We start from the raw sequence: 13,976 nt of genomic DNA, 5'->3' as shown, positions 1-13,976 counted from the left end.
TGGCGAGTCACGGGTCACGTGATCAGGGATGTGGGTGGAGGGAGAGGGAGACAGAAGGAGTAGGAAGAGGGGGAGAAAGTAGTGTCACTGAGAGGCGGGAGGGGACTGCCCCACTCCTCCTGCCGGTTCCTTACCTTGAGCCGGGCCGGTCGGGGGCGAGGACCTCACCGAGGCTGTGGGTGGTGGCCGACATGGGTAAAGGAAAGAAAAACAAAATGGTTCGCAAAACTGAGGAGGAAATCAAATCAAACACAGCAAAGCAACTCAACGTACTCAGACAGACAGCGCCTTCCAATGGCTCCAATTGTTGCCCACTGCCTCGTCATGTGACTGTCAGCCAGCGGATTGGCTAAGAATGGGTCACGTGATCGAAACAAGTGGCAATGGCGGCCCAGGGCTTGAGCTGCTGGGAGTGACTGACGGGATATGGGAACGCCCCCTCACTGGCCTCAGGGGTAGGCTCCCTCCCCAGGGCTAGGGACACTCCCTGACTGCACTGTGAGGTGGGCTCCCTCCGTGGTTGCTGGCCCCCCTCTCAACAAATGAACACCTCCCACCATCACCTGGGTCCATTGCCTGGCTGGGACACCCCAGCCAAATCCTTCCACCTGAGGTGACCTGTTCTGCCTGGGATTCCCTACCACCCCCAGATACTGAGTGGTGAGTGAAGAACCTCGGTCAGCAGCCACTCTACCCCCCCGCCCCCCCAGCTCAGCACACCCAAACCAGGTAATGCTCATCTTAGTACTACCTGCCCAAGCACCCCTACATCTCCCCCCCGAGAAAGTCCGACTGGCGCTCCTCCACATCCTACCGCACTGCCTACCCTCCCTCGAATGTTTCAGAGCGCCGAGGGGTGTATCTGCACAGTATGGTCCCAAAATTGGCTGTGCATGACTGGCTGTCTCACTGTTTCTAGCGAGGTTGATTCTCTCCCGCTACTACAGGACCTTTCCTGCCCTAACCCCAAAGCTAGTGCACGTCTCACATGGTGGAAGGTGAAAGGCCTCGTAAAAGTGGAGGGGATGTTTCCTGTGTGGCAGGGACTCAGGATACAAGGCACAGCCACAGAATACAAGACTGTCCTTTTAGAACGGAGATGAGCAGGAATTTCTTTATCCAGAGAGTAGTGAATCTGTGCAATTCATTGCCACAGACAGCTGAGAAGGCCAAGTCACTGGATATATTTAAGGTGGAGGCTGATAGGTTCTTGATTAATCAGGGGGTCAAAGGCTATGGGGAGAAGGCAGGGCAATGGGGTTAAGAGGGATAATAGATCAGCCATGATGGAATGGTAGAGCAGACTCGATGGGCTGAATGGCCTGATTTTGCTCTAGGTCTTGTGGTGACATGAAGATCACCATCTGGTGATGATAACTAATGCATCGGTCACCTAGATTGTTTAACTAGGTAGCCCCATGACGGCGCCTCCTCTATCCCTCTGCTGCCATGAGGGGTAACCAGGTGTAGTCATCTTCAGCAACTCGATGCTGCACATCTATCTGCTTCCCCAGACCCAAAGCCCTCCAGTGGAGGGGGGGGATCAACAGGCAGGTGAAGGGGCTGACCCAGGGGATGGGTCTGCTCAAACTACCTGTGGTGTCAACACCACATGCCACATGCCTGCCTGTTTGGGGACCATCCAGACCTGAGCAGTAACAGGAACTTTTAGAGAGTAGATTCAACTACTCTCTGGGAAGGGGGAGGGGGTGCAAGGGACTGAAGGAATACATTCTTCAACAATTTACCCCTCCTATGGCCTGTTCCCCTGTCCAGGAATTCGATGCTTTGGTCTTACCTTGCTCACCTGGGATGTAAAGGCTGGTTGGTAGACCCCTCACCAACTCTGCCAGGAGTATTCCCAAGCCCTGCTGTGTAAGGAGAAGGGTCGGACATGGGGCTAGCAACCCCATCCCGTAAAAGCCCAGAGATAGAGAAATGCCAACAGAAACCCCAAAGACCTCAGCCCTGGGAGAGGTAGGATCTTCGATGGGCTAGACCTGGGGACAACTTGAAAGTCTGTCCCAGGACAGAGGACTCTGGTAAGCTGCCATCAGCGCCGAATGCCCCAGGATGGGTGGTAAGCTAAGAAGAAGACCCCCACCCTTCATCCACTCTGACCCATGATACACCTCACCTCCCTCCCCAGCACCTCAACCACCAACCAGTTTCCAGAAACGAACTTATAATAAGAAAAAGCAGACTAAGAAAGCATCTACTGAACTAACGGCTGTCGGCTAAGTTCAGCAACTAGTTGGTAGAGTAATGGAGGCTTTGTACTGTACCTCGGGCCCCGGAACCTTTGCCAGGTTTGATGGTGCTGGTTGCTATGGTGACAGGGGTTGCCCCTGTCCTAACGGGACGGGAGGAAGGAATGTTGATGGTGGGAGACAGGATGATGGGAGCATCTGGTTGGTGGGAAGAGAGAAAAAAAAAATTACGGCTTAAACAGACCAAAACGCAAACATGGAATGAAAATCAATCTCCGAGATCATGCGACATGGAACGGTCAAAGCGCTAAATAATCATCACAAAGCACACGCAGACATCATGGTGCAACAAACACCGACCACCAGAGCTAAACAGAACTGTTGGGATGTCAACTAGGCACTGGCAGCACCCCTGGGTGTTCCATCCTCTCCAGTTCCTGGCAACCTGCAGGAAGGGAGGCTGCCACCACAAGCAAAATCCGGGCCGCTCCTCAGAGGAAGGTGTCCAACTCTCTTCCTTTTCCTTTCTTTTCTGGGGGACAAGATTTTCAGGGGGAGGAGTGGGGCGCATTGGGTGGGGAGAGGTGGGATGTCTCTGCGAGTGTGGAGAGTGAGGCTGGGTGGATGCTGTGGGGCCTATTCCACCAGGAGTCTGAGAAACGTTGTCGTGGGGAGGATGGGCCTCTTTGGAGGGGGCTGTGGGGTGGAGATGTGGTTGCAGGAGGATAGGTACATAGTTCCCAGAACCCTCATTGATCATATCCAAATGTGGGTCCGGAGGAATTCAAAGTGGAGCACGGACCCCTAGCATCAAGCAGGAGGGTTTGAGGGTTGGCACAACATTGTGGGCTGAAGGGCCTGTACTGTGCTGTACTTTTCTATGTTCTATGTTCTATAGTATCAGGACCAGGTCTGTCAGGATGGGAAACTGCTTCCTCCCCCAAGCCTAATTCTACTGAACTCCTTGCCAACATCCAGGTCTCATCATGTAGTAGCATTATAATGCTTACTTTTTAATGTGTCGTAAATGTACCTTACTGCGTGAATTTACCAGTGGTGACATTACTTCATGCGTTGTGTGTGTGAGTTATGTGTAGTTCATTGGTTATATTTAAGAGGGAGTTAGATATGGCCCTTGTGGCTACGGGGGTCAGGGGGTATGGAGGGAAGGCTGGTACAGGGTTCTGAGTTGGATGATCAGCCATGATCATACTGAATGGCGGTGCAGGCTCGAAGGGCCGAACGGCCTACTCCTGCACCTATTTTCTATGTTTCTATGTTTCTATGTTGTGTACCTTGGTCTTGTTTCATTTGGCAGTACATGTGTACGGTTGAATGGCAACAAACTGACCTTGAACTTGAACTTCGGTTTGGTTCAGGCACTGAGTCAGCAGTGTGTCGATCACCTCAAGTTGTTGCAGGGATGGAGGGGTGTCTGGGTGGGAGAAGCCTGGCTTACCTGTTTAGCAGCACCAGATAGTGTTAACTTCAACCTGATACAAACTAGTCGGCGAATTCATCGGTCAGAACTGATGGGGAGTATTCTTTTCCAGAGGACTATGCAAGGATGTGATGCTGAGGCTTTATCAGGCACTGGTCAGACCGTACTTGGAGTATTGTGAGCAGATCTGGGCCTCTTATCGAAGAAAAGATGTTCTGGCATTGGAGAGGGTCCAGAGGAGGTCCAAGGGGGATTGAAGCCTATCGAATATTGAAAGGCCTCAATAGTGGAGGTGGAAAGGATGTTTCTGAAAGTGAATGAGCCTCAGACTAGAGGACACAGTCTCAGAATAGAAACATAGAAACATAGAAAATAGGTGCAGGAGTAGGCCATTCGGCCCTTCGAGCCTGCACCGCCATTTATTATGATCATGGCTGATCATCCAACTCAGAACCCTGCACCAGCCTTCTCTCCATACTCCCTGATCCCCGTAGCCACAAGGGCCATATCTAACTCCCTCTTAAATATAGCCAATGAACCGGCCTCAGCTGTTTCCTGTGGCAGAGAATTCCACAGATTCACCACTCTCTGTGTGAAGAAGTTTTTCCTCATCTCAGTCCTAAAAGGCTTCCCCTTTATCCTCAAACTGTGACCTGTGATACAAGGCTATCCATTTAGAACAGAGATGAGGAGGAATATCTTTAGCCAGAGGGTGGAGAATCTGTGGTCTTCATTGCCACAGACAGCTGTGGAGGACAAATCATTGGGTATATTTAAAGTAGAGTTTGATAGTTTTTTGATTAGGCGGGGCATCAAAGGTTATGGAGAGTAGGCAGGAGAATGGGGTTGAGAGGGATAATAAATCAGCCATGATGGAATGTGGAGTAGACTTCATGGACTGAATGGCCTAATGCTGCTCCCATGTCCTATGGTCGGAGACCCCTTTCTCTAGCCGGGGTAGGAGAAAGGGCTGAGGGAACGTGAGAGTCAGGGTGCACAGGTGAGAACAGACAGCTGGCCCATTCGGCCCACTGTGCTGCTACAAGCCCATGCAGCGGCAGTTGCCCGAGTGGATGTGCTTCCGTTCTGCTGCTCCCCAGTTTCGCCTCCTTCTAGCTGTAGCAAACACGTTCTCATCATTGGAGAGATCTCCAGCACGTCCCCGTCATTGGAGAGATCTCCAGCACGTCCCCGTCATTGGAGAGATCTCCAGCACGTCCCCGTCATTAGAGAGATTGCCAGCACGTTCCCGTCATTGGAGATCGCCAGCACGTCCCCGTCATTAGAGAGATTGCCAGCACGTTCCCGTCATTGGAGAGATCTCCGGCACGTCCCCGTCATTGGAGAGATCTCCAGCACGTCCCCGTCATTGGAGAGATTGCCAGCACGTTCCCGTCATTGGAGAGATCTCCCGCACGTTCCCGTCATTGGAGATCTCCAGCACGTCCCCGTCATTGGAGAGATCTCCGGCACGTCCCCGTCATTGGAGAGATCTCCGGCACGTCCCCGTCATTGGAGAGATCTCCGGCACGTCCCCGTCATTGGAGAGATCGCTGGCACGTTGCCGTCATTGGAGAGATCGCCAGCACGTTCCCGTCATTGGAGATCGCCAGCACGTTGCCGTCATTGGAGAGATCGCTGGCACGTTGCCGTCATTGGAGAGATCGCCGGCACGTTCCCGTCATTGGAGAGATCGCCGGCACGTTCCCGTCATTGGAGAGATCGCCGGCACGTTCCCGTCATTGGAGAGATCTCCGGCACGTTCCCGTCATTGGAGAGATCGCCGGCACGTTCCCGTCATTGGAGATCGCCAGCACGTTCCCGTCATTGGAGATCGCCAGCACGTTGCCGTCATTGGAGAGATCGCTGGCACGTTGCCGTCATTGGAGAGATCGCCGGCACATTCCCGTCATCGGAGAGATCGCTGGCATGTTGCCGTCATTGGAGAGATCGCCAGCACGTTCCCGTCATTGGAGAGATCGCCAGCACGTTCCCGTCATTGGAGAGATCGCTGGCATGTTGCCGTCATTGGAGAGATCGCCAGCACGTTCCCGTCATTGGAGATCGCCAGCACGTTCCCGTCATTGGAGAGATCGCTGGCATGTTGCCGTCATTGGAGAGATCGCCAGCACATTCCCGTCATTGGAGATCGCCAGCACGTTCCCGTCATTGGAGAGATCGCTGGCATGTTGCCGTCATTGGAGAGATCGCCAGCACATTCCCGTCATTGGAGATCGCCAGCACGTTCCCGTCATTGGAGAGATCGCTGGCATGTTGCCGTCATTGGAGAGATCGCCAGCACGTTCCCGTCATTGGAGAGATCGCCAGCACGTTCCCGTCATTGGAGAGATCGCTGGCATGTTGCCGTCATTGGAGAGATCGCCAGCACATTCCCGTCATCGGAGAGATCGCTGGCATGTTGCCGTCATTGGAGAGATCGCCAGCACGTTCTCGTCATCGGAGTGATTGCTGGCACGTTCCCGTCATTGGAGATCGCCAGCACGTTCCGGTCATTGGAGAGATCGCCAGCACGTTCCCGTCATTGGAGAGATCGCCATCATCGCCATCATATTCCGGTCATTGGAGAGAGCGTCAGCACGTTCTTGTCATCGGAGACAGCGCCAGCACGTTCCGGTCATTGGAGAGAGCGTCAGCACGTTCTCATCATTGGAGAGAGCGTCAGCACGTTCTCATCATTGGAGAGAGCGTCAGCACGTTCCGGTCATTGGAGAGATCGCCAGCACGTTCCCGTCATTGGAGAGATCGCCATCATATTCCGGTCATTGGAGAGAGCGTCAGCACGTTCTCATCATTGGAGAGAGCGTCAGCACGTTCTCATCATTGGAGAGAGCGTCAGCACGTTCCGGTCATTGGAGAGATCGCCAGCACGTTCCCGTCATTGGAGAGATCGCCAACACGTCCCTGTCATTGGAGAGATCTCCCGCACGTTCCCGTCATTGGAGAGATCTCCAGCACGTCCCCGTCATTGGAGAGATCTCCCGCACGTTCCCGTCATTGGAGAGATCTCCCGCACGTTCCCGTCATTGGAGAGATCTCCCGCACGTTCCCGTCATTGGAGAGATCTCCAGCACGTCCCCGTCATTGGAGAGATCTCCCGCACGTTCCCGTCATTGGAGAGATCTCCGGCACGTCCCCGTCATTGGAGGGATCTCCAGCACGACCCGTCATTGGAGAGATCGCTGGCATGTTCTCGTCATTGGAGAAAGCGCCAGCACGTTCCCTTGGAGATCCGGCAGTTCATGCGAGATTATTGGAGGAAACCTTTCAAGGCCCAGTTGGCCACTGATCACTCGTTGGGTCTGGGAGGTGTCATCCAGTCAATCTGCACCATCCTCCAGAAGAAGTGAAGGGCAACTGAGGTGAACCGTGAGGAGCATTGTCAGTTTAAGAGGCAGCTGGAGAATGGTTGTAGGACGAAGATGGGAGAGGGCTAGAAGGGGAGCTCAGCTCCATCGTCCAGGGGCTCTGGGGGGGGTGCGGGGTCTGCATGAGTCACCTCCAGCAGAGAGGTCATCTAGTTGGTCCCCTTTTTTCCACCCCGGGATAGGGGTAAAGTCCAAGAACCCGTGTCAGGCCGTCTACTTCACCTCGCTGTGAGTCAGGACGGCGTAGCAATGCACTTGTCAATGTGTACAGCTCTGAGTGCGGCCTGATGCAGGCGCGCCTGTTCCGAGCGTGGTCTGCATTGCTGGGGTTGATAGATCATAGTGAGTGCATTATCATGGGGGTGATTTTAACTGCACCCTCGAGGAAGGGGATCGCACCAGCCCTCAGTGTAGCTGGGCATTGGCAAGAATGCTCCGGGACGTTGTGTCATCGGACCTGGTTGATATCTAGCGGAGCTTTCTCGAGGCACCGAGGGGCTGGAGGCTCGCAGATCGACCAATCTACATCTCTAGGGCCCACGCCTCCTGGGTGTCGGTTGCCTCCATGCGGCTGGTCGCATGCTCGGACCACCACCCGGTGTGGGCGGGGCTGAATGGGCTACCCGCACGAGTGGTGCCCACGTACTGGCATTTCAACAACGGGCTGCTGGAGGGCGGCTGGTTCCCGGATTCACTCCATCAGTTTTGAAGGAGCTGGGAGGAAGAACGGGGGAATGGAAGGTGGGCAAGGCTCACATCTGACTGTTCTGCCAGAAATACGCACGCGGGTCAACCAAATGGCGGATGTCCCAGATCGATCGGCTCGAGAAGGAGCTGGTCGACCTGGAGTCCTGGCTGGGGACCAGGCCCTCTGGGATGAGTACCAGCGGAGGAAGGAGGCGCTGAGGCACCTGCAGCCGAGAGGTCCCGAGGTGCTTATGTGAGGCCGCGGGTCCAGATGCTGCAGGATCTGAACCACACCTCGCCCTTCTCCTCCTCTCTCTCGGGGGGGGGGGGTGGTGTCTGCGGGCAGCTCGTGGAGATACTGGCAGAGGATGGCTCCTTTGTCATGGATCCGGCGAGAATTGTGGCAGAAGTTCATTCCTTTTACGAGGCTCTCTTCTCGCCGGACGCGTGCAGTGAGGATACACACAGGGCTCTGTGGGAGGACTTGCCGAGGGTCAGCCCTGGGGCTGCTGATCGGCTTGATGCACCATTGCCTTTAGTGGTGCTGACCAGTGCCCTCGTCCAGCTGCAGAGAACCAAGTCCCCGGGTCGAGATGGGTTGACGGTCCAATTTCTCCAGGCTATCTGGGCCATCCAAGGAGCTGATTATGCAGGGGTATTGTGGGAAAACATGGTGACAGGTGAGATGCCCCTCTCGACGCAGGGCAGTTGTAGCCTTTCTGCCAAAGAAGGGGGAATTTCCATTGCCTGTGGAATTGGCGCCCGGTATCTCTCCTCAGTGTGGAGTACAAGGGTTCTGCCTGGGCGGTGGCCAATCATCTGGTGGAAGTGGTCCATCCTCACCACACAGTCTGGGGGCACTTGATCCAGGACAAAACCCACCTTGTCCAGGATCTGATCTACCTGTGCTGGGATTTGTCTGTCAGTCGCCGTTCTCTCCCTCGACGAAGAGAAGGCATTCGATAGGGTTGACCACAAGTACGCTTTTGGGACTCTGTGAGAGTTTGGGCTTGGCCGTGTCCGACTGCTGCACACCGCCGCGGAGCGCCGAGTTAAGGTGAACGGGTCTTTGACAGCGCCCTTGTGCTTTGGGAGGGGGCTGTGCCAGGGGTGCCCCGTGTCAGGGAAGCTGCACTCGGTCTGTGTGGAGCCATTCCTGTGCCTTCTCCTCAGGAAGTTAACGGGTTCGGTTCTGCGCGAACCAGACATGGAGGTCGTCCTGTCGGCTTACGCCAACGACGTTCTCCTTATGGTCACCGACCCGGTTGACTTGCAGAGGATGCGAGACTGTCAGCGGGTCTTCTCGGCTGCAAGGGTCAACGGGGAGAAAGTGTGGACCTCTTGGTAGGTCACTGGCAGGCGGACTCCCGGAGGGATTGAAGCGATTTGCGTGGAGCACCATGCACCTCCTCTTCTTGGGGTCTACATGAGCTCGACGGAGGAGACCTGGTCGGCGAACTGGTGGGAGTTGGAGACGAAGATCTCTGTCCGGCTGGGGAGCTGGTCGGGCCTCCTTCGTACGATCTCGTAGCGGGGGAGGGCTTTAGAGATCAATCAGCTGGTCGCCTCCATGGTGTGGTACTGCCTGTCTGCATTGATCCCCCCCCCCCCCCAATGGTGTTCGTGTCCAGGACCCAGAACAGGCTGGTAGACTTCTGGGGAAACAGGAGGCATTGGGTTCTGATTCTGATTCCGCAGCGGTCCTGAGTTTTCTGACCGTGGAGTGCGGCCAGTCATTGATGCGAGAGCGCTCTCATTTGGCGGCTCTCCGCCTCAGGACCCTGCAGAGATACCTGTACTGTGACCACCCTCTGAGATCTCACACGTAGGCAATGCGCTTTCCCCGCCTCAGGACCCTGCAGAGATACCTGTACTGTGACCAGACTCCGAGATCGCACACGTAGGCAATGTGCTTTCTCCACAGGGGACCCCGCAGAGATACCTGTACTGTGACCACCCTCCGAGGTGGCACGCACTGGCGACGCATTTTCTCTGCAGGGGACGCTGCCTGCAGGAGGGCACGCGGATCCCGGCGGACAGCATCAGCCATGCCGTTCCGAGGGATCTATCCGGCTCTTACCGGGAACTGCGGAGTGTGTAAGGTCTGGCCTCATCCGGGCAGGGTGATCCTGCACCGCTGGACGGTGCTCTGGCTGCTGTGGGGTACGCTGGGTGTCGGGTGGGTGCAGTGAAATGAAGGATGTGCTGGAGCTTTTGGAAAGCATCAAGTTGGATAAGTCACCGGGACCAGATGAGATGTACCCCAGAATACTGTGGGAAGCGAGGGAGGAGATTGCTGAGCCTCTGGTGATGATCTTTGCATCATCAATGAGGACGGGAGAGGTTCCGGAGGACTGGAGGGTTGCGGATATTGTTCCCTTATTCAAGAAAGGGAGTAGAGATAGCCCAGGAAATTATAGACCAGTGAGTTTTACTTCAGTGGTTGGTAAGTTGATGGAGAAGATCCTGACAGGCAGGATTTATGAACATTTGGAGAGGCATAGCATGATTAGGAATAGTCAGCATGGCTTTGTCAAAGGCAGGTTGTGCCTTACGAGCCTGATTGAATTTTTTGAGGATGTGACTAAACACATTGATGAAGGAAGAGCAGTAAATGTAGTGTATATGGATTTCAGCAAGGCATTTGATAAGATACCTCATGCCAGGCTTAATAGATAGATAGATATATTTTATTAATGAGAAAGTAAGAAGGCATGAGATCCAAGGGAACATTGCTTTGTGGATCCAGAACTGGCTTGCCCACAGAAGGCAAAGAGTGGTTGTAGAAGGGTCATATTCTGCATGGAGGTCGGTGACCAGTGGTGTGCCTCAGGGCTCTGTTCTGGGACCCTTCTCTTCGTGATTTTTATAAATGACCTGGATGAGGAAGTGGACGGTTGGGTTAGTAAACACAAAGGTTGGAAGTGTTGTGCACAACGTGGAGGGTTGTCAGAGGTTACAGCGGGACATTGATAGGATGCAAAACTGGGCTGAGAAGTGGCAGATGGAGTTCAACCCAGATAAGTGTAAACTGGTGCATTTTGGTAGGTCAAATATGATGGCAGAACATAGCATTAATGATAAGACTCTTTGGCAGTGTGGAGGATCAGAGGGATCTTGGGGCCCAAGTCCTTAGGACACTCAAAGCTGCTGCGCAGGTTAACTCTGTGATTAAGAAGGTATACGGTGCATTGGCCTTCATCAATCGTAGGATTGAGTTCAGGAACCGAGAGGTAATGTTACAGCTCTATGGGACCCCAGTCAGACCCCACTTGGAGTACTGTGCTCATTTCTGGTCACCTCACTACAGGAAGGATGTGGAAACCATAGAAAGGGTGCAGAGGAGATTTACAAGGATGTTGCCTGGATTGGGGAGCATGCCTATGAGAATAGGTTGAGTGAACTTGGCCTTTTCTCCGTGGAGTGACGGAGGATGAGAGGTGACCTGATAGAGGTGTATAAAATGATGAGATGCATTGATCGTGTGGATAGTCAGAGACTTTTTCTGTCATGGTCCGGTCTGTGAAGACTGTATTCCGGTTCACGGTTCGGTCCATCGACCCTTGCTCCAGGTTTTCCTGTCTACCCTGTTTCTGTTCCTGTTGAGCACTAATTAAGGCAGCTGATTCTCATTGGGGCTGGCTGCATAAATACCTCAAGAGACCCGGCGTGGCTGCTGGATTGTTCTTGTCCTTACTCCTTGTATCCCTTCCTCTGCCTTCTGTTTCCTCGCCTGAAACCCTGTCTTGTCTTGCTGGTAACTCTCGCCTCGCCTGAAGTTCTCGTCTCACCTTGCCTTGCTTGAAGCCTTGCCTTGTCTTGCTGGTAACTCTCGCCTTGTCTCGCCTGCAGTCTTGTCCTGGAGCCACCCCGTACCTAGCTCCCTTTCTGTCCCTTGCCTCTGTCGGGTAAGCCAGGTCGTCTTGCCATTACCTGCGGTTGGTTCTGTCCCTTCCTGTCCCTTGCCTCTGTCGGGTGGTGAACCGCGCCCTGCCCAGGAGTACCGCGCCCTGCCCAGGTGGAGCCTGCCAAGCCCCGCCTCAAGTCTCCTGCCTCCAGCCTCGCCTCAAGTCTCCTGCCTCCAGCCTCCAGCCTCGCCTCAAGTCTCCTGCCTCTAGCCTCACCTCAAGTCTCCAGTCTCCTGCTTCCAGCCTCGCCTCAAGTCTCCTGCCCCCAGCCTTCTGCCAAGCCTCGCCTCGTCTCTTGCCTAGCCTCAAGCCTGAAGACTCCAGCCTCGTCCTGCCTGCCTGCCAAGCCTCATCCTTGCCTAGTTCTGGGGTCCGAGCCAGAGGCAAGACCCAGGTTCTGGGTCCTTGTCCAGTCTCTGGCTCGGAGTCCAAGCCCGGGCTCCTAGCTCTCTTGTCCAGATTCCTGGTTTTCCTGTCCATGTCCTTGCCCTCAGCCTGTATCCTAGTCCTGTCCCTGGTACTTCAGTGTCTGTGTCTTGCACTTGGATCTGTTCCCAGCCACCACCTTATGACATTTTCTAAGGGCTGAAATGGCTAACAAGAGAGGACACAGTTTTAAGGTGCTTGGAAGTAGGTACAGAGGAGATTTTAGGGGTAAGTTTTTTACGCAGAGTGTGGTGAGTGAGTGGAACGGGCTGCCGGTGACGATAGAAGAGGTGGATACAATAGGGTCCTTTAAGAGACTCCTGGACAGGTACATGGAGCTTAGAAAAATAGAGGGCTATGGGTAACCACAGGTAATTTCTAAAGTAAGTACATGTTTGGCACAGCTTTGTGGGTCGAAGGGCCTGTATTGTGCTGTAGGTTTCCTGTGTTTTTAGGTGTGGGGTAGGTGAGTAATACAGAGGTACACGGGAGCATTCGCTCATGAGATGAGTGTGTCTGATGATCAAGCACAGCAAGTGGAGCATGGCTGCCAGGCTGTGACACCAAACTCTCTGAAATCGCTGCCCTTTCACGAGTGAGATTAATGAACCCTTCATGTCTGCCTACTCCAGCACGCCGGTCGTTTGTCTCTGTTACTGAGCGGTGACACGGCGGCTCAGAATCACTATTACTGCTGGATGAGTTGCGGAATGGCAATTGATTCATCCTTCTGGGTTCCCAGCACCCGCCTGGGACCAGACCTTGCACAGAAAACAAACGCCACGATCAAATTCATCATTAAGGACCCCCATCACCCAGTTCATACCCTCTTCTCATTGCTACCATCAGGGAGGAGGTACAGGAACTCAGCGTTTCAGGAACAGCTTCTTCCCCTCAGCCGTCCGATTTCTGAATGGATATGAAACTTTTTTTTTGCACTACTTAATTAGTTTAATGTTTTTATCCTGTATATATTTCTTATTGTAATTTATAGTTTTTTATTATCATGTACTGCCGCTGCAAAACAACAAATTTCACAACATATACCAGCGACACACATCAAAGCTGCTGGTGAACGCAGCCGGCCAGGCAGCATCTCTAGGAAAAGGTACAGTCGACATTTCAGGTCGAGACCCTTCGTCAGGACTAACTGAATTTTCAGCATCTGCAGAATATACCAGTGATATTAACTTGATGTTAAAACCTGTGTGGATGAGTGTGTGCCTACAAAGATTTACTGTACGTTCCCAAACCAAAAGCTGTGGATGAACCAGGAGGTACGTCGTCTGCTGAAGGCCAGATCTGTGGCATTCAAGCCTGGTGACCCAGGCCTGTACCAGAATACCAGATATGATTTGGGTAGGGCTATTTCAAGGGTGAAGAGAGAATTTCCAATGAAGTTGGAGGCGACACCAGATGTGTGGCAACTCTGGCAGGGTCTGCAAGACATTACTTCCTACAAAGTGAAACCCAATACCATGAATGGCAGCGATGCTTCACTACCAGATGAACTCAATGCCCTCTATGCCTGTTTGAAAGGGAGAACACAACTACAGCTGTGAAGATCCCTGCTGCACCTGATGACCCTGTGATCTCTGTCTCAGAGGTCGATGTTAGGCTGTCTTTAATGAGAGTGAATCCTCACAAGGCGGAAGGTCCTGATGGAGTACCTGGTAAGGTTCTGAATACCTGTGCCAACCATCTGATGGGAGTATTCAAGGACATTTTCAACTTCTCACTGCAATGGGCGGAAGTTCCCACTTGCTTCAAAAAGGCAACAATTATACCAGTGCCTAAGAAGAATAATGTGGGCTACCTAAATGACTATCGCCCAGTAGCACTCACATCTACAGTGATGAAATGCTTTGAAAGGTTGGTCGTGACTAGACTGAACTCCTGCCTCAGCAAGGACCTGGAC

The 13,976-nt window shown here is 53.5% G+C and overlaps 1 protein-coding gene across 2 annotated transcripts in view; it reads right to left on the bottom strand.

Annotated features, from left to right (window-relative positions):
• cadm2b (cell adhesion molecule 2b) overlaps positions 1-13,976 on the bottom strand; it is a 302,946-nt gene that overhangs the window by 21,443 nt on the left and 267,527 nt on the right. The window contains exons 8-9 of one of the 2 annotated variants that reach the window (XM_063050208.1): positions 2,286-2,408; positions 135-173 (exon numbers count right to left, since the gene is read on the bottom strand). The exons of the other annotated variant lie outside the window; for it this stretch is intronic. Coding sequence (XP_062906278.1) covers positions 135-173; positions 2,286-2,408 — 162 coding nt within the window. The remainder of the gene's footprint in view (positions 1-134; positions 174-2,285; positions 2,409-13,976) is intronic. 2 annotated transcript variants of the gene reach the window in all.

This window comes from Mobula hypostoma, chromosome 6 (assembly GCF_963921235.1).
Source record: "Mobula hypostoma chromosome 6, sMobHyp1.1, whole genome shotgun sequence".
Lineage (NCBI taxonomy): Eukaryota > Metazoa > Chordata > Chondrichthyes > Myliobatiformes > Myliobatidae > Mobula > Mobula hypostoma.
Note: the sequence above shows the minus strand (reverse complement) of the source record. Positions and strands in the feature narration are given on the sequence as shown.